The 19,743-nt window shown below is 39.0% G+C and overlaps 1 protein-coding gene across 2 annotated transcripts in view; it reads right to left on the bottom strand.

Moving 5' to 3' along the window:
• LOC137646130 (WD repeat-containing protein WRAP73-like) overlaps positions 1-11,258 on the bottom strand; it is a 68,772-nt gene extending 57,514 nt beyond the window's left edge. The window contains exons 1-2 of one of the 2 annotated variants that reach the window (XM_068379338.1): positions 11,168-11,258; positions 8,437-8,617 (exon numbers count right to left, since the gene is read on the bottom strand). In XM_068379338.1, the coding sequence (XP_068235439.1) occupies positions 8,437-8,592 (156 nt within the window). In that variant the 5' untranslated portion in view covers positions 8,593-8,617; positions 11,168-11,258. Of the gene's footprint in view, positions 1-8,436; positions 8,618-11,107 lie in introns of both variants that reach the window. The other variant, XM_068379337.1, reaches the window with a different exon arrangement.
• Between the last annotated feature and the right edge of the window lie 8,485 nt (positions 11,259-19,743).

The following is a 19,743-nucleotide window of genomic DNA, read 5'->3' as shown; positions in this document are numbered from 1 at the left end:
GTCGGGGACGTAAGCTATATATATAACTACCGGGTAAGTCTTGTGTTTAAAATAAGAAATACACAGAGAAGAATACTGATAACAAGAAAGGAAGGGAAAACTCATAGCTGAGTTCTCAGCAGTCAATGTCTGGCACTTACATGGGTGGAAAGGACAGTCAGACGCTGTACATATTTGTCCATGGTCAATCTCTTATGACTTTGTGCGACAACTGCATTTATCAATCCACTGTCTCTGCTGCTCATGAGCATCATAAAAACCACTATTCACATGGCAAATTCATTTACAAGCACTTAAAAGTAAAATATAAATAAAAGCATAAAAATATAACTTTTGATTAACAAGCAAATATTCAAGTACTTTGTATTTTTCCAAGTTATACCAACCCAAATTCTTTAGTTAGGAGTGTCTTCAGTGGAGATGGATCAGACATTGAATTGTTAACAAGGTAAGTGCGGTAGTTAACGGCAGATAGGTGGAGCCACCCACATGCCTAACTGTATTACACCACTTTTGTCTTCACCTTTGACCAGTAAGGATGGACGGTCACTGCTCTCCTGCGACTGTTGGATCTTTTCTTACTTCGGTTTGTAAGGTGTTTGTTTATGTGCACTCTCGCTCACATCAGAAGAAGCACTCCGAAAGGTAAGACGTGCGGTAAAGTTAACTTTGTTCCTATAAGGATAAAACCTTCATTCTTTATAATATTGTGAAGTAATACAATACCAATAAACCATATCAAATTTGCAAAAATCGCTAAAGAGCGCAAGAACATCAAGTGCATAATAACACAGCAAGGTTGAAACTGACAATAAGGTATGTTCAATCAGACAATAGGTTCTTTGCATGATTAGGCTACTCAGTAACATGGCATTGGAGTTTTTAGTTTTTTATATGGACACATTCTAGTTCCAATGCCGCACTGTTCTGAAGGTAAAAATGACAAATTCGTAGATAATTTGTATTTTTCCTAACTATACAAACCTTAGCTATTTAATAGGGGTATTACTTTCGGCGTAGCTGAAATGACGAGCCATTAAAATTTAACGAGGGTTTACTACCCACACCGCTAGTGCGGGGGTAGGGGAGGGTAGCTTGCTAACCCCCCCTCACACACACCTGTGCTTGAGCTCAATTTGCTTGGAGGTAGGACTTCAAGGGGGATAGGGCTGGCGGGCAAGTTTGATTAAATAGCTAAGGTTTTTATAGTTAGGAAAAATACAAATTATCTACGAATTTGTCATTTGTTCCGTAACCGGAATACAAACCACGCTATTTAATAGGGGTGACTCACCCATTAGGAAGGGTGGACGTCCCTGCCAGTCTGGCTTTTTGGCTTTGCCCGGGGGCTCGTTATTTGAGTGTGTAAGTACCCAAGAAATAAGGAGTCCCTGCACCTCGCTAGAACCTTGCTACACAAGGACTGCGGCCTACGCAAGCTGCGTGTGAAGGTATGAAGAAGTGTGACTCATCCTAGGAAGTTGTCCTGAAGTTCTTTAGATGGGAACTTGTAGCCTAGGACTTTCCAAATACTGTACCACCTCGTCAGGGTGTGTTCCTTAATACTAGGAACACAAGGAAGCATGGTTTACCCGCAGTGGTTTGAGGTCAGCTATGCAGAGAACCCAGGATGCTGCTTTCCCCACGAGAGGGTAGGATGAAGAAAAGAATAAGAGCCAGTCAAATCTTTTCATTCACGCAGACTAAAACCGGGTAACAGTGCCCTCAACCTTCTGCTACTTGTCCAATAAGGAGCTTGAGGTATATAACCAGCTGTTGTGCAGCCACCACTGGACCGATAGAGATCGTATCGAGTTCCTGTGGGTTACGTCTTGCAGGAGAAAGGTTGTGAAAGTCACCTGGAGCATTCACATCCATTCCTGTAAAACCTGCGTCACAGAGTAGCCTGCTAAGAAGGACCAGGGGCATAGTTATGCCCCTGACACTGTGAGTCGTCATGTCGAGATGATGTTTCGGCGATCCTCCTCTAGTTTCTCTCGGAGTTGACAAGAGGAGGGACCCGGGCAGGCTGTTGCCGTTTTCTTTAGGTAAGGTCTCATACCTCACCCTGAGGTACAGTAACGGATGATCTGGATCGACTGTTACCTAGTTGAGACTTGTGTAGGATCCGTCACCTCTGGAGACTGACTAGTGACATACTCAGGGACGAAACTGACCCTTGCCTTTCGCCCTTCTCAATAATGGGCGATGTCGAAAGAGAGACCGTGAAGTTCCTGAACTCGTATGGTTGCTATCCGAGTGTGTAGGAACATTGTGTTCTTAAATCAGTGGGAAATTTGTTGCCTGGTGAAGTGGAACATAAGGAGGTCCCTTTAGGGATCGGAGATTGAACCATGTTCTGAGAGGAAAGTCTCAATTTCGACTGGGGAAAGGCAAGTAGTAAGTCCGTATGAGTTAGGAAGAGTCTATCGATGAAAGGGTGTCCCTTTCTTTCAGTATGAAGGTGAAGGATCAAGGTTGAGTGATCATCTTTACCTATTGAAACTGAATAGGGGATCTTTTCCTCTTGCATATACCTGAAGATTCCACTATTGCTGGAATCGAGGTATCGAGAGAAGAGACACTTTCCCATGACGCCCATGGGTAGTCTTCAGGCGTACACTCATAGCAAAGCTATAGCTTGTGGTAGGTGTCGAAGTGGGTTGTCTGATATGCGGAGAGGGTTCTCTTGGAGGCTCTATCAGGAGCTGCAAAAGATTTGGTGACCTTTCTGCATAATGCCATAGCGAAGCTAGGAGCGTCCTTGATAGGTTGACCGATGTTCTAGCCTTGTTGAGTGCCCTTCTCCAGATAAAACAGGGACTAGACGTAAACATCATTGTTGTACCCACCGTTGTTGCCAGAAAGCCTTGGGGTCTAGGGCTGGTGAGCAGCGGTAGGCTGAGGTTCAGGGGCATTATGAACAGACCCCCTAGTTGGAGGACCTCGTAAAGTCGGGACTTTGTCGGCTACATGGCGATCCAAAGTCCATTCGGTATACCTATCTGCGATGCTGTGCACAGATTGTCGGCGAGCCTGTTCTTCCAGTCTGGAATGAAGCGGGCTGAAAGTTGTACCTAACGGGCTTTGGCCCATCTTAGTGTTTATACTATTAGATGGGAAGATTCTACAAGCCAGATCCTATTTGCTTGTCGATGTGAGTCTCTATGTGGTGTGTGGTGTGTCGTCCATCACATCACTGAGTGGTATGTTAGGAACCGATGAGGCTGTTGAAGGACCGGAAAGTTGGCCTTCATCTCTTAAGAGATCTAAGTGAAGGTACCTTCGGGCTCTGTCCAGAAGGCTGAGGTCGTGTGGTGCAGCACTATGATCCCTCCTTTCTTCTTTTTCCAATTCCAGTCTCCTGGAATGGAAGTCGTTCTCGTTCCGAGACGGTTTTGGTGAAGATTGGTGTTTAGAATCATTCCCAGATACACCAGTCTCCTGGGAGGGAGGTAGGGAAGATTCCGTAGGTTTACCCTGATCACTGGATCTTGGTAAAAAAAAACTTCAGAAATTCCAGTGTTAATGCAAGGTTGCCACTCAAGTCTGCTAAGGTCAGTCAGTCATCCCGAGAGAGGGGAAACGGAAGCCGATCCAGTGAGAACAGAATGGGTGTAATGGAAAGACCGAAGCACAGTGCCTTGAACTGGTGTTTCTTGTTTGTCTAGACTAAATTTCCCAACCTTCCTAGATGGATGGTTCGGACCTGGGAGTAAGTGTCCTTAAGGTCCAGTGTGCAAAAGAAGACCTGAGGTCTTAACCCTCGATCGAACTCCAACATGGAGTGGGCATTGACCCAAAGGGACAGCTCCTTGGTGATCCTTTTGTATGGAAGATTGTTGACGCTGGAGTCTTGATCGTGTCGTAAAGGAACAGGAGCAATATCCAGTGTAAGGATTCTTCTCTGAGAGAGAATTTCTTTAGAAGGAAGGCCGCGCTTAGCCTTACCACGCGCCCTGATGGGATTGATGCTATTCCTTAGAATAGAATTAATCTGGCGAATGTTAACCACTGATTAACCGTTGGGCTGTGCAGTTGGAGAGTGCTCGCAAGTAGTTCCCTGTTGGCAAGCCGTTGATGAGGGTTGTCGAACGTTTACCGATCACTTTAGCGTGATGGCAAACAGCCAGTAGCGAAAAGTACAGTATGTTGTATAACTTCTGATCTAGAAACTACAGGAAGCGGTTGACTAGTAAGTTCGAGTCACGAACTGCTGGCAAATAACAGATGACCATGAATCGGTGGTCTGTGCACCGATGGTGAATTTGAGAACAGCCAGCTGATTACAATCCCCCCTGTTTGGTCAGAGATGAGCAAGCTGAAGATGGGCTGGTCAGAGATCAGCGAGCTGAGTTCAATGATCGAAGAAGGATGAGTTGCCCATCGGTGATCTAGTGATCAGCAAGCTGATGACTGGTTATTGACTAGCAATCGATGATTGGAAATGCTAGCAATTATAGATCGTTAGTCATTGGAGGGACTAGAGGTCACAGATCAGCATTGAGCTAGCAATTGGCGATCCGGTGATCGGCGACCTAGCGATCAGTAAACTGTGAAGTAGCCATCAATAAACAGTGATCTAGAGATCAGTCTGTTGATTCTTTCCTGTTTGCTGCCGCTGGTCTGTCAAGGAAAAAAAAGAAACTTTAGAAGAGACAGGGACCAAGGATTCCCCGATTCGATTCCCTTGTAGGATGGAATCTTCGGGATCTTGAATCCTCTCTAGAGCCTTATTCCTCTTTTCCCGATGGCAATGTTTATGTGCTTGCGGGGAGGAATGGGGCAATGTTGACCTGTCCAAAAAGTTTCACTCCTTTTTACTGACAATTGCGCAAGTGTGTTGGTGAATCTGGAGCGATGACACACAGGATGGTGCTGGTGCTTAATATTTGCCAGGAGAGCAGGCAAGCGCTGGTTCTTAGACAAGAGCTGGTGCATTGGATCTGCGAGTCTTGACTTTTTGGCAAGAGCTGGCGTATGAATCCGGGGACCGTAACTGCGCAGGAGGGAGCAGGAAAGAGAGGAAGATTGCTGGCGCGCCGTAAGGCACTGTGTAGTTTCTGCATTCTCCCTAGAATGCACCGAAGCGTGTGATTGGTTGCGCAAGAGTGGGAGCATTGGCGCGTGCGTGAGAGTACTATGTGGAGATTGTTGGCACGTGCGTGCAGAAGACCATCGGCACCCGCACGGAAGGCTGTGCGCTTGCACTCAAGATTATTGGAGCGCGCATACGCGAAAGCCGTCGGAGCGCGCCCGCACGTAAGGCTGCGCGCTTGCACTCAAGATTATTGGAGCGCGCATGCGCGAAAGCCGTCGGAGCGCGCCCGCGCGTAAGGCTGTCGATGCCCTTGCACGGTAGACTATTGGCGCACGTGCAGGATACCATCGGCGCCCGCGCCCAGAAGAAAGTCAGCATGCACACGCGCAATACTGTTGGTGTGCGTGCGGGAGGCCCCAGGTGCTCGCGCGGGGGAGAAAGTCGGCCGTGCACACGGAACTGTTGCCGCGCGCGTATGCCAGACTATGAAGAGCGAGCAGGAGCATTGGCGCTTGCGCGCTTATTGGCACTAGTGTGCTTGTTGGCGCTAACGCGCGTGGAAACTCATCGGCACCCGCATCATCGACGCGCGCGGGAGCCCATCGGCACCCGTACGCGGAAGATCGTCGGCGCGTACTTGCATACCAGAATGCTGGAACGCACGCGCGACTATTGGCGCGTGCGTTCGAGATTGTTGGCGCGTGCGCGGGCGGAAGACTATTGGCGCGCGCGGGAGACCATCGGTACCTGCGCCCAGAAAAGATCGTCAACGCTTGCGCGCGTAAGAAGATCGTCGGCGCTTGCGCGCGTATGAAGATCGTCGGCACTTGCGTGCGTAAGAAGATCGGCGAGCGCGCGCTTGCGAAGGTAGCAGTGCGCACGCGGGAAACTATCGGTACCCGCGCGCGGAAGATCGCCGGCGCTTGCGCGCGTAAGAAGGTCGTCGACGCTTGCGCACGTAAGAGGATCGTCGACGCTTGCGCACGTAAGAGGATCGTCAGCGCTTGCGCGCGTAAGAAGATCGCCGGCGCTTGCGCGCGGAAGAAGTTCGGCAAGTGCGAGCGCGTGAAATGCACGCGCTTCATGCGCTAGTAGGTTGAAGGGTCAGCTGGCAGGACGATCAGGAACTGGGATGTGCCCTTTAAAAAATGGGCGGGCATCCCACGATGAGAACCGTAAGCAGGTCTGCTTTAGAGTCCAGGACCGAAGTCCTTCGTTGCCGCGCAAGATTGCTCTGGTAGATCGGTAGGTCAGCTGGCAGGACGATCAGGAACTGGGATGTGCCCTTTGGAAGGGCCAGCATCCACCGATGGGACCGTAAAAGGTCCGTGTTAGAGTCCAGGACCGAAATCCAAAGGACCACGTTGCAGCACAAGGTTGAGGTCACTGGAAGGTCTGCTTAATCCTCCTCCGAGGAGTCTCTATGAGAGGCCTCTCCCGCGAACGAGAGAGGTGACTACTTCGTAGAAGAGACTTGAAGACACCCGTGATGACGCCCCTTAGGACCATTGGATCAGCAAGCTGACCCTATCAGTAGCGATCCTCCAAAGAGGAGTCTCTATGAGTGGCCTCTCTCGCGAACGAGAGAGGTGACACTTCGTAGAAGAGACCTGAAGACACTCGTGGTGATACCCCTAAGGGCCGGTGGATCAGCAAGCTGACCTAGCAGTAGCGATCCTCCAAAGAGGAGTCTCTATGAGTGGCCTCTCTCGCGAACGAGAGAGGTGAACACTTCGTAGAAGAGACTTGCCAAGACTGTGCTTAACCCCTGAAGGAAGAGAAACTCAGCAAGGGGATAGAAAAGTCTGGCCGAAAGGCAGCAACAGTAGTCGAAGGCGATGAATTTATTAAGGTATGGGAAGTTCTCCCTCTGAAGGGAGAAAACCTCACAACTGGGGAGGAAACCTCCCTCGGAAGGGAAGTTGTCAAACCCCTGGAGGCGAACTTCCTTTAGCGTTCTAAGATGATCTTTAGTGCTGGCATGTTGTCACGGGAGTAACGCCCATGACGACGTCCTCTGAGGGACGGCAGCGACAGCAGATTCCCCAGGCATGAACAGGACAGCTCTGCTTCGTTGGCACTCTTTAGTCGAACGAAGAAAAACTGCATAGTTAACTGGGAAAATAAAATCAAATAATTATTTTAATAGAAATTTCCTAGGGAGGAACTCCGAAGAGGAACCCCGAGGGAATAACATAAAATAAGAATTAAGTATGCGCCCTCCTTCCCCAGATGACATCCAAGGGGGAAGGGGGGGAGCGGAGTAACTGTAATAAAAACAGAATTATAACAGAATTATAATTATCTAAATCATCTAAAAATATTCACTAATAGTGAGAACCACTGACCCCCAGAAGGGAAGTGTTCCCCACGGAGAAAGCTGAAAAGTTAAAATATAATTAGATTTCACTAAAATTAATTGAGACAAACAAACGGAATAGCAACCTAACCCGCAACGGGAAAGGAGCTTCCGTAATAGTACGTAGTTGTAGTAAAGGTGAACGACCTCGAGTAGAGAGAGACTGTAGTCAATCTAAAAAGGCCACATTCCCTTCGCTCAGAATCCAAGTTTCCCGTAGGAAAAGAGGAAAAGCGAAGATAATAGATGAATGAAGAGGGTCCAGGCGATGACGATTCCCCTGCGGCGGCCGAGTTAACGGATATACAGTATGCCAACGGGAAGACCGATGGACCAGAGAGGGAGAGGCCGTTCCCCACGAAGTGGAACTGTGCTGGCCTTGCTACTACGCAAGTGTCGTTGTCGTATATCACACACACACCACAAACACTGAAAAGAAAACTTACTACATTTCTATACACAAATATATACATAAACATTAAGAATGTTTATATATATATTACAAGTATAAGAAAAAAGTAAGTAAAAAGACAAAAATTAATGGCAGTCCAAAATAGGCGAGGAGAGAGAGAGAGGAAACAACCGTTCTCGCTCCAAGCCAAAAGTAAAGTGAGCTCAAGCACAGGTGTGTGTGTGTGGGGGGGGGGGTTTAGCAAGCTACGCTCCCCTACCCCCGCTAACTAGCGGAGTGGGTAGTAAACCCTCGTTAAATTTTAATGGCTCGTTATTTCAGCTACGCCGAAAGTAATACCCCTATTAAATAGCGTGGTTTGTATTCCAGGTACGGAACAAATAATAAATAATCACCATCAACAAATAGCAAAGTTGTGAAAATTATAAGAATATGCACAGTACTGAAAAAGTTACATCAACTCAAGTTAATGAATCAGCTCTCTCAAAAGTAGGCCTTAAAACTAAACAGAAAGTCTAGTACTGTACTACATTTTCATGCAACACTAAATATGGTCCTTACATTCTTAAACACATGTTGAGTCTGCCAAGATTTATAACTGATAATTCTTATATTTTATCTTACCTGAACTATATCAATGCAGTTAAAGGTAACTACCACTTGTAAAGAGGCCGACTCTCGGACTTCTAATCTTGCAGTCACAGGCACCGCACAAAACCGACCGTCAGGTGACCATGATGCCTGGCCCCCACTTGTTCTCATAACCTCAGTGAAGTTCATATTTTACCTTTTGCTATACTACACCCTGAAAAACAAATCAAACAATTAAAACACTTACAATCATTGAATTGTTTCATGCACAGTAAATTCAGAAAATCTATGACAGATAGAGCGAGTCACTACTAATCTGCCTTATTACATCTTATAATAGCAAAAACTGAGGATGAAAAACATAGAAGAAAGTGATTTGTTTCTGGGGCACAGAAAGCCAAGCCGAGCCTAGCTACAAATCCTGGTGTATGTATATACAGTTTAAGGAAAAAGTGTGGGGTAATATGACCAGAGATAGCAAGGGTTACTAACTGTAACCGAAGGAGGAGCTCTATAGTAAGTGAAACAGTGTCCCAAGATAGGTTAGGTTAGGATCTGCAGATTTCAATGAACCTTGATGGAAACAAGTGAGTAAAGAGGCCAAACTTAGGAAGGCAATAAAATCCTAGGTTAGCTTAGGAGATGACAAGTTAGACAAAAGGTCTTCATCAACAATGGTAACTGTGAGATTACATAGCCTACATCATCTTACATTTTTAATGACAAAGATATACAGAAACACTGCTTTCTTCAACAGTTACTTTATTTTACTTTAATGGGTACTTTTCTGGTCCTATACAGCAGTTTAGTAAAAGTAATTTGGATAAGGTTACTATAAAAACTACAGCAAAATGTAATACGATTACTAAATTTGGGTTTCCTGATAGTATTTAATGTAATTTAAATCAATTTAATATTAATTTTGATCATACATATTTGTTTAAGGCATCAAACACATCTAAGTATGTATCCAACGATAAAGGCAGACATTATCAAAACTTGGAATTTTGGGTGGGGAAAATAAAAATTATATCACTTAGGGAAATACACACAGTGATGCATCCTCAAATAATCACGGCACTGAATCTTAACCAACTGAAAAGGGTGTAGAGGGTGGCTTCCCCCCAACATGGACTCCCAATAATCTAATCTAGCCCAGGGTCCTCTTTGTTACTAACCTTAAAGGTAATAAACAGTTTATAAAAGGTTTTCGAGGTGATAATGTACGGTAATATTTGGGTAGAGTCCCACCCAGCGCCATTACCGCTTGCCAGTACATAGCTTCATATTTTTGTTTTTTCGCGAGCAAAGCGGGCTCACACCAGAGAAAAAACCATTAGCTTTCGGGGAGCCTTTGCATATCAGCGGCCAGTTCCTCCCATGTGGATTAAAAATGGACATCAACTAATCTAAACTTTCCCCCGCAACCTAACCTACAAGCCATGTCCTTACCAACTTACCGAACGGTTAGTCCCCCTGCAACCCCCGTTACAGTACCGTATTCTACGTTAGCCACGATGATACATACGGGTGGCCGCCATGATACATACACTGTGATTTCGGTAATATTTCAATAGTCTATAGGTTTTCGCTCCGCCGTGGGCTCACCGCTTGCGAAAAAATAAAGGTAATAGTTTACAACACCTCGCTCTCCATTTACTCCAAAATAATGCAATCCTGCAGTTTTCATCTTCTTGCACAGTAATTAGGTGGTTATTTAAATTCTGGGAAAGCAATAATTAGCAAGATATGTTGAGGAAGGGGAAGGGGTTATAAAAAGAAAATAACTCGGTTTCCTCACTAAACGACTCGGAACTGACATGTCAACACAGTCAACCAAACAGAATTCGTGATGCCAGCGTACATAAACAGAAGTCCGTGATACCAGCGTACATTTGACATACTGTATACTCAAAATATGCTTATCTAAAAATGGATTACTTACTCAAAAGTGTCCATAAAATATGCAATTTACAAATAGTGACACTTTTGAGTAATCACTCAATTTTTTATTAACTATATTTTGAATATGCAGTATATCAAATATACGCTGGCATCACGAACTTCTGTTTATGTACGCTGGCATCACGAATCCTGTTTCGTTGACTTTGTTGACATGTCAGTTCCAAGTCGTTTGGTGAGGAAACCGAGCTATTTTCTTGTTATAACCCCTTCCCCCTTCCTCAACATATCTTGCTAATTATTGCTTCCCCAGAATTTAAATAACCACTTAATTACTGTGCAAGTAGATGAAAACTGCAGGATTGCATTATTTTGGAGTAAAAGCAGAGCATGGTGTTGTAAACTATTACCAAAATAAAAACCATCAAGCTCCTATGTACTGGTAAGAGGTAATGGCGCTGGGTGGGACTTTACCGACATATTACCCAAAGTACTAGGTCGGATTAAGGTGAGCCTGTACAAATGACCCCGTCGTCCTAGATTGGGTTAGGTTAGGTCTCCCTCCATAGTGCTCCTTAATTCCAACCAACATTTCTCTTTTGCTAGTCTTTGATGGGGATCCTTTATATCTGTAAGTAATTCTTTACCAGTGCATGTCGGAATCAATAAAAATAATAAAATAACAGGAAAACCCAAAGGTTCGGGTTCTGGGGTGAGGCATAGCCTTTGAAACGGCGCACAAAGAACCATCTTTATTTCCTTCTAATTGGACAATTGATAAGAGATATTTAAATATACTTACTACTGATGATAAAGGAGTCGCTTTTCATACAAAGGCGGCAACAACCAGGCTGGGACTTACATCTATAAATGGATAATTGAGCTGTTTCCTTCATTTCCTTATTTCGAATAAAATTAGAATACGGGAATAGTTTCCACAGTGCACAGTAATGTGCTGAGACTCAACGTCTTAACTTTTCGTGATGCTTCTTAATATAGCATCTTGCTTTTCCAACTAGGGTTGTAGCTTGGATAGTAATAAAAATAATAGTAATAATAATAATAATAATAATAATCACCTGGTTTTCCAACTAGGGAAAGCTTAGCAAGTAATAATAATAATAATAATAATAATAATAATAATAATAATAATAATAATAATAATAACAATAATAATAATAATAATAATAATAATAATAATAATAATAATAATAATAATAATAATAATAATAATAATAATAATAATAATAATAATAATAATAATAATAATTACCCCTTTTTCCACCTAGGGAAAGCTTAGCAAGTAATAATAATAAATATTATAAAAATGACACAAAGATGTACGTGTAAATTGTATTTTTTTTAAAAACGATGAAGAATATTTAACCCATTTTTTTCATTTTTTCAGAAATTTATAAAACAAAAATGAATTGAGACGCAACGTCTTAACTATTCGTGATGCTTCTTATTATGGTATACCTCAAAACAACTAAATATTATAAAAATGACACAAAGAGGTAAGCTTAAACTATATTTTTCAATGAGGAGAAATATGTAACCCATTTTTTCCTGGGAATATATAAAACAAAACAAAACATGAATTAATTAAGCTAAACAACCTAACAAAGAAGACAAAGAAAATAATAGAACCATTCTTATTTAGTGAAAGAAATATGGAAAACAAGAAAGAAATCTTATATCTAATAGCGAGAAAAATGAAAAAATATATAAAAGAAAGAAAAGGTCAAATCTAAAATACAAGCTTACTGGGGGCGCAGTTGCAAAGTCTATGACTCGACATAACTTGGATTAAAACATTGTCATAGAAGGAGATTAATTGATAATATCATTTTCAAGCTTTAGTAAAACTGGTCAGTAATTATTAAAGAGGTTTGAGCTTATAAAAGATATGTTTTGGTAATTAACTGTTAAACGTCAACTGCTCAACTTTGCATAATGTTTCTTATTATCTACAAAGTACCTCACAATATATCTGAAACATTGTCATAGAAAGCTAACGGAGGTTAATTGATAATATTAATGGTTCCAGTTTTTGTAAAATAAATCAGTACTTTTTAAAGAGATGTGAGTTTGAAATATGTTTCGGTAAATAACAGACTACGACAGAAACATCTGTACTATTCAAGTTGAAAATCGGCTTAGCGCTCGTTGAATTCTAACAGCTCAATTACTAAAATAAATGTTATGAAACAGCTATAAAAGATATATTCTTAATTATGGAATACATATTCCTCATATATAGTTATATCATATGCTTAAAGGTCAAGTATATTTGAGAAAATTAACCAAACTATAGCTGTGATGTGTAGGCCTATACAATAGCCTATAATTGGCAATCGTTTTCTAATTACCCTAATAGCCCTCAGCATTGTTTTGAAAACTCATTGCCTTTAGTGGGTCAAATGCTATTCAGTACCCTGGATCACTGATATATCCTGTCTTGGTTTAGAGCTCTCTTGTTTGAGGATACACTCTGGCACACTATTCTATCTTATTTCTCTTCCTCTTGTTTTGCTGAAGTTTTTATAGTTTATGTAGGAGATATTTATTTTAATGTTGGAACTCTTCTTAAAACATTTTATTTTTCCTTGTTTCCTTTCTTCACTGGGCTATTTTCCCTGTTGGAGACCCTGGTCTTATAGCATCGTGCTTTTCCAACTAGGGTTGTAGCTTAGCAAGTGATTTTGTGGTGAATACACATGACACCAATTAGAAGACTCAAAACAAGTTATTGTGTATGAGTTTCATAATTCATGTCCAAGTGCTAGTGAAATTGAAAACTAAACTTGCCTTGCGTTGAATTTAATTTTTTTTTTTTTGTATATGCTGCTAAGCATATTTTGATTTGGAGAACCATCCCCTACATATACATTTTTTTTTATTTCTTGTTTAATTCCTGCAATATCACAAGTTACGGAAGAGTTTAAGGTTTCTGCTCCAAATATCAAAGGTTTAACATTTTTTTTTCAATAACTAGTTCCTTTTTCTTAAAAGGTACAGTGTTAATATTAAAATTATATTAGCATCATATAGATTAGCATTTAAGAATTGTATTCTAATGCCTAAAGTCAGATATCTACAAGATTAACTTGTGCAATTTTTGTAAAGATGTTTTTTTCTATATTTTGTATTATTAGACTTACAATACTCAACAGTCAGTTGTATCACAGGTATATAGATAGACCGTATAATTTTCTCTAACTATAGAAAATTCCTTAAGCGTTCGTTATAATATATTTATCTTTAATGTTTCATGTGTTTTTAATGTATATATATATATATATATATAGAGAGAGATATATATATATAGATATATATATAGATATATATATATATAGATATATATATATATATGTATGTATATGTATGTATATATATGTATGTATATATATATGTATATATATATATATATATATAAATATATATATATATATATATATATAAATATATAAATATATATATATATATATATATAGATAGATAGATAGATAGATAGATAGATATCATCTGTTGTCTGAGTAATTCAAACGAAGCATGGCCTTATTATTATTATTATTATTATTATTATTATTATTATTATTATTATTATTATTATTATTATTTATTATTAAGGTCCAGAAATGTATAGTAAGCGATGAGTAGCCATCCTGTATGGTAGAATCTATCACATCAGTATTTGTTTACTGTCAGGTTGTTCTTTTAAGATAAAATTTACCCTATTTAAAGCTTTTTTATGATATATTTATTATTATAAAAGTAAAAATACATTAATTTAGAATAAAATATATAAATTTAGATATTCACTTGAAGCAAATTGTGGGAAAATAAAGATAATTAAAGAATGCCTAAAAGCACTACTGAAATATCTCTGTATGACATCAGTTGTTATGGTGTCTAGTGGAGAGTAGATGTGCGAAGATTCGATGCATTTTAGGATTTATCTAGTGAATAATCGCTGAGGATTTCCCACCTTTAAATCTCCGTTATCGTCAATTCCGTCCTAAGGTATGTTTCAGCGATCATTTAGCTACGATTTAAGGAAATCCTATGTGCCCTGCCCTGCGAACTTAAGGATTCCTGGGTGTTTGTGGTGGGACTCTACGCAAACCACATTTTCAGATGTTTTTTACGGCGAAAATATGAATTACACATTCGAGTTAAACACGTTATTTTAGGTTAAGAATGTATATATTATATTTTAAATGAGAAGGAAGTGGTGTTATCATAGCATGTTTCCCTAGAATTTTAGAATGATTTATTGTTAATTTGTTCTCTTCATTTATTTATTTCCTTATTTCCTTTCCTCACTGAGCTATTTTTCCCTGTTGGAGCCCCCTGGGCTTATAGCATCTTGCTTTTCCAACTAGGGTTGTAGCTTGGATAGTAATAATGATAATAATAATAAGGTAGAATTTAGGATAGATAGCCGAGCCTACAGTGAGGCCTGAAACGATATATCTTTAGGTCTCATTTTCATTTTTTATTCGCATAGCTTCTTCACCCTGACCTTTAAATTTGGATGTGATGCCACTCTAATTTTTCCCAATTTGAAAGAATTTCAGTGGTCATTTTTGACTCATTTAGGTCTATTTTATTTATTTAATGTTACTCTTCATAAAATATTTTATTTTTCCTTGTTTCCTTTCGTCACTGGGCTATTTTCCCTGTAGGAGCCCCTGGGTTTATAGCATTCTGCTTTTCCAACTAGGGTTGTAGTTTAGCAAGTAATAATAATAATAATAATAATAATAATAGTTTGATATTGGTATGCTTGCCGAGTTATATATCTTGATACTGGTATGAGATACGGTTATATTTTAATTATGTTTGAGGTTGGCGTTGCCTTTAACCTTGTGATATAACCTATGCTACAGTAAGGGTGTATTCAAAGCCTCGACCTATGAAATCCAAGAATATACCTGATATTGAATATTTTATTAATTTTAAGTATTTTTTTAGAACCTAGGACTTTATTAACTAGTTTAAAATATTATTGTGATTGTGTCTTAGATTTTCATGTGTTTTTCCTACAATTCTGACATTATTAAATGTGCACAATTTAGAAGGGTAGGTAAGTTCGTACCTTATTATTATTATTATTATTATTATTATTATTATTATTATTATTATTAGCTAAGCTACAACCCTAGTTGGAAAAGCAAGATGGTATAAGCCAAAGGGCTACAACAAAATTTTAATTTGTTTTTTTTTATGGTATCATACCATTGCTTATAGCAAACACATCATTCTTGCCAAGCACTTTATTTTGAATATCTTTAAATTTGTTTTATTACATAGGCTTAATTGTTTAATATAGGACATTTATATATGTTTTTCTCATTATCGTTCAGGATAAGTCTAGTCTTACCAAAAGAAATGAAATTTGTCTTTGCATTGATATGTAGGATTATTCAAATAAAATATTTACACACTACTTTTAGATATTACACCATACACAGTATGGATACTGTACTGTAGACACTTGGTTTAAAATGAACAGTGGTCTTTTTTCCTTACTATAAACACATTTGAATAGTTCCAATTTGTATTTATAATTTTATGCTTTTGTTAGGTTAGGTTTATGGTATATGAAAACTTTAGATTTTGAAGGGAAAGATTGAGAAATTACAATTCTTCTTAAACTGTAGGCCTAGCCTAATTGAACTGATGTAAATAGTATTAACCCCTATTTTTTTTCATATCTTTAATATATTTTTAAAGCAATTAGCCTAGCAAATAATAATAGATGAAAGCACTGTATCTTAATGTGTTATGTTTTCATACTAAATTTCTGTTTTATCAATGTTAATATAAGTAACGATTTAAATCTTATTTTTATTTTTTTATTATAGGTCTACTATAGTGAACTTTTGGAAAATCTTATGTAATCAAGTGTATGGGTGCTTTATTTACACCATTAGTACAACAGGTATAACAAAGATGTTTTAACATTGAAAATCAATATGTAGGTTTGGTTATAGACTAGAGCTGGTTGGGATTCTTACTTTGGAAATTCATATAGGCCTAGTCAGATCCATAATTTGATATGAAATATAACCTAAAGTTAGTTATATTTTTTACTAGGTTTATTGAATATTAAAAACGAGTTGTAAGAAGTAATATGATCAGTAGATTTCATTTCGAAAATTTAAATGATGGAAATAATTTTTGTGCACACTTAATAAATATATCATTGTACTTATTAAAACATTGAGGTGTTAACACAGCTATAGCAATGTATTTAAAAATTGGCATAGTTTTTTTTTTCTTTTTAGAATTTCATGAAAGAAGCTAACCGACTACAGTTATTCAATTAGGCCTAGTACTGGTCCAATTGTTTTGTACAGCTCATGGTCTAGCCATAGGCCCTACCTGAAAACTGTTGGTACATTCAGATATAAAAGTTAATGCAAGACACTGTGCCATATTCTGTAATGAACGTGTACGTTTGTGTGTATATATATATATATATATATATATATCTGAAAACTGTTGATACATTCATACACAATATTTACTGTAAAGAACACGTAGGCCTACATTATTCTGTAATATATATATATAATATATATATATATATATTACAGAATAATGTAGGCCTACGTGTTCTTTACAGTAAATATTGTGTATGAATGTATCAACAGTTTTCAGGTAGGTCTGTGTGTATATATATACCCTATACACACATATATATATATATATATATATATATCCATGTACATACTTTGAGTGTTCTACAAGTATGAATATGGTTGTTGACGTAACAAAAGATTTTGTAAACGGTTAAATTTGTATATGACCGACACGTAGTGAATTATTGAAATGCCGGCAGGTTGTCTAGTTAATGTACTTCCGTTTACTGACGTCGAGTTCTGGCGGCTGTTGGTTGCAATTCTTTGGATATTGGTTCGTGGAATTGACTTGTGACACGAATTGGATGTGGCGTCATTTTTGATAAAGTCTTGGAATGATCATTTGGTAGAAATGGAGTCAGTGTTCTCTCTCTCTCTCTCTCTCTCTCTCTCTCTCTCTCTCATACAGTACGTATAACATATTTGTACTTTATTAACGGTGTTTGCTTACGTGGCTACATACTAATATATATATATATATATATATATTCCCATATATTTACATTCACGGCCTGTAGTGTATGGTCCAAATTTCCTTCTCATACACAATATATGTGTAATTATATATAGATATGTCGAGAGTTTACTTCACCAAACTTTTAACTGGGCTCCACAATGCACTACAAGAGTTGGAAGACCTAGGCCTATATGGTGTGAGGGACTATGAAGCGTGAAGTAGGTAATGATGAATGGAGAAGTATTGATTTAAGTCTTAAGAGCTCAAGATAGAGACGACTGACAAAATCTAACAGAGGCGCTTTGCGTCAATAGGCGTAGGAGAGAGAGAGGAGAGACTATAATGTTTGAATTCCCTTGTTGAATGCAAGAGAATTGCAATCCTTGTTTCGAAATTATATAAACTGTCTGGTTCAACTTAGGCCTAAGGCAGGTCGTATCACGGGTAGAATTTGATTATCCCTTTAGAATTTATGAGAGGGAGAGGCTCCTTGTCACAGGTCTGTGTCTTTGGTCCTTTTTTTTATTTAGCGTTGTTCGTATTATGAAATCTTTGTGTAAATGTATGTGGGATATTATCTGACGTTTTTCGAAGTGCGGGCAGTGCACCTCATGCGAAGCACCGTAGACATTAGTGAAAGGTTGTCCCTGCAAATCCAAACTAGGGGACTCTCTCTCTCTCTGCTCTCTCTCTCTCTCTCTCTCTCCTCTCTTGCCTTGTTTGAGAACCTGGCGAGATGCCATATAGTTACAGCGATATGGCTCTCAGTTGTTTAGTCTGTTGCTGTAGGTCGCAGTTCTAGTGGAAAGAAAAATATTGTACGCGAGTTTTCATTGCATATGATCAGCGCCTAAGCCCTCTCTCTCCACCCAAGCTAGGACCAGGGAGTGCCAGACAATGGTTGCGGTGACTCAGCAGGTAGACCTACATGCTCTCCCAACCCCTAATCCTTAGCTCACAAGGATAGTGAGGTTGCAGACACTACAAGGAGCAATTGAGCTTGTAGTCATTTTGTAGTCTCTCTCGTCTTAGTATCATGTTGGTGTTTGAGGAAACCTTTACACAATAACCAATAAATTAATTTATCTATTAAAGGATGACAGTAAAGGAAAATACCACCCGAATATTTGATAAGAATAAGTCTGGCATAAGAAGAACTATCCCGTTGGTCTAAGTTTGTTAAAGTATTTAATTTTGGTAGATTTCTCTTTAGACGCATTGGACTATTTTAGGGTGTTTTATTATTGTCAATGAATGGCTATTGTTATTATTTTTGTTGATGTATTATTGTTAACCAATATCATTCACATTTAAAATAAGTAAATTGTCATATAGTTTTACCATATATGTCATTAAACTCACTAAGCAAGTTTCCAGAATGAACTATAAAATGAGGGAAGTTACAAATGAATATATGATCGCCTACAAACATTAAATAAATGTTGTAAAATGAGCAGTAATATGTGTCAGAAACACTTATGAAGTGATGAATGCTTCGCGCAATCTCTCTTAAACTTGAGAATATCATCATCAATAATACTGCCGAGAAGACCTTTCAGCGGTGTACTTACAACCAACCCTTAACGGGTCTTTTCTCTGTGTGGTTTCCAATTTTACTTTAACGGCTGTTTTCCTAGTCCTATTACACATGGAAACCCTTTGCCCTACAGGGCCTAGAAGATCTATAGGCCTATTTTCACTGCAGGTTGAAATTTACCTCCATTCCAGTACTTACTTTTATTGCAGTGGCCATTACTTCAAAATTGTGTACCTGTCTACATTTCGCTCACTGATAGATAGTGAGTTGCCTGCTAGAATATTATTATTATTATCATTATTAGCTAGGCTACAATATTAGTTGGGAAAGCAGGATACTACACGGCCTAGGTCTCCAACGGGGAAAATAGCCCTGTGAGGAAAGGAAATAAACTATTTATGAGAAGTAGTGTATAAGAATAGAAAATATTATTATTATTATTATTATTATTATTGCTAGCTATGCTACAACCTTAGTTGGGAAAGCAGGATATTACACGGCCTAGGTTTCCATAGAGGAAAATAGCTCAGTGAGGAAAGGAAATAAACTATTTATTAGAAATAATGTCTAAAAAAAATAGAAAGAAAAAACATCTTAAGACCAGTAACAACCTTAAAATAGATGTCACGTATGAAACTATGAAGCAACACTTGCGTCCCAAAATGCTAGAGAAATTTCATGTCACGAGGCACTAAAAGTATAAAAAAGAAAAATGTTAATTGGCCACCGGTGTCGATCGATTGCATGAAACGGGTCTCAAATTAGCGTTGCTGCATTTCCTGCGAACCGTT

The sequence above is a fragment of the Palaemon carinicauda genome, chromosome 8 (assembly GCF_036898095.1).
Source record: "Palaemon carinicauda isolate YSFRI2023 chromosome 8, ASM3689809v2, whole genome shotgun sequence".
Classification (NCBI taxonomy): Eukaryota; Metazoa; Arthropoda; class Malacostraca; order Decapoda; family Palaemonidae; genus Palaemon; species Palaemon carinicauda.
The sequence above is the reverse complement of the archived record's forward strand: the minus strand, read 5'-3'. Positions and strand labels throughout refer to the sequence as shown.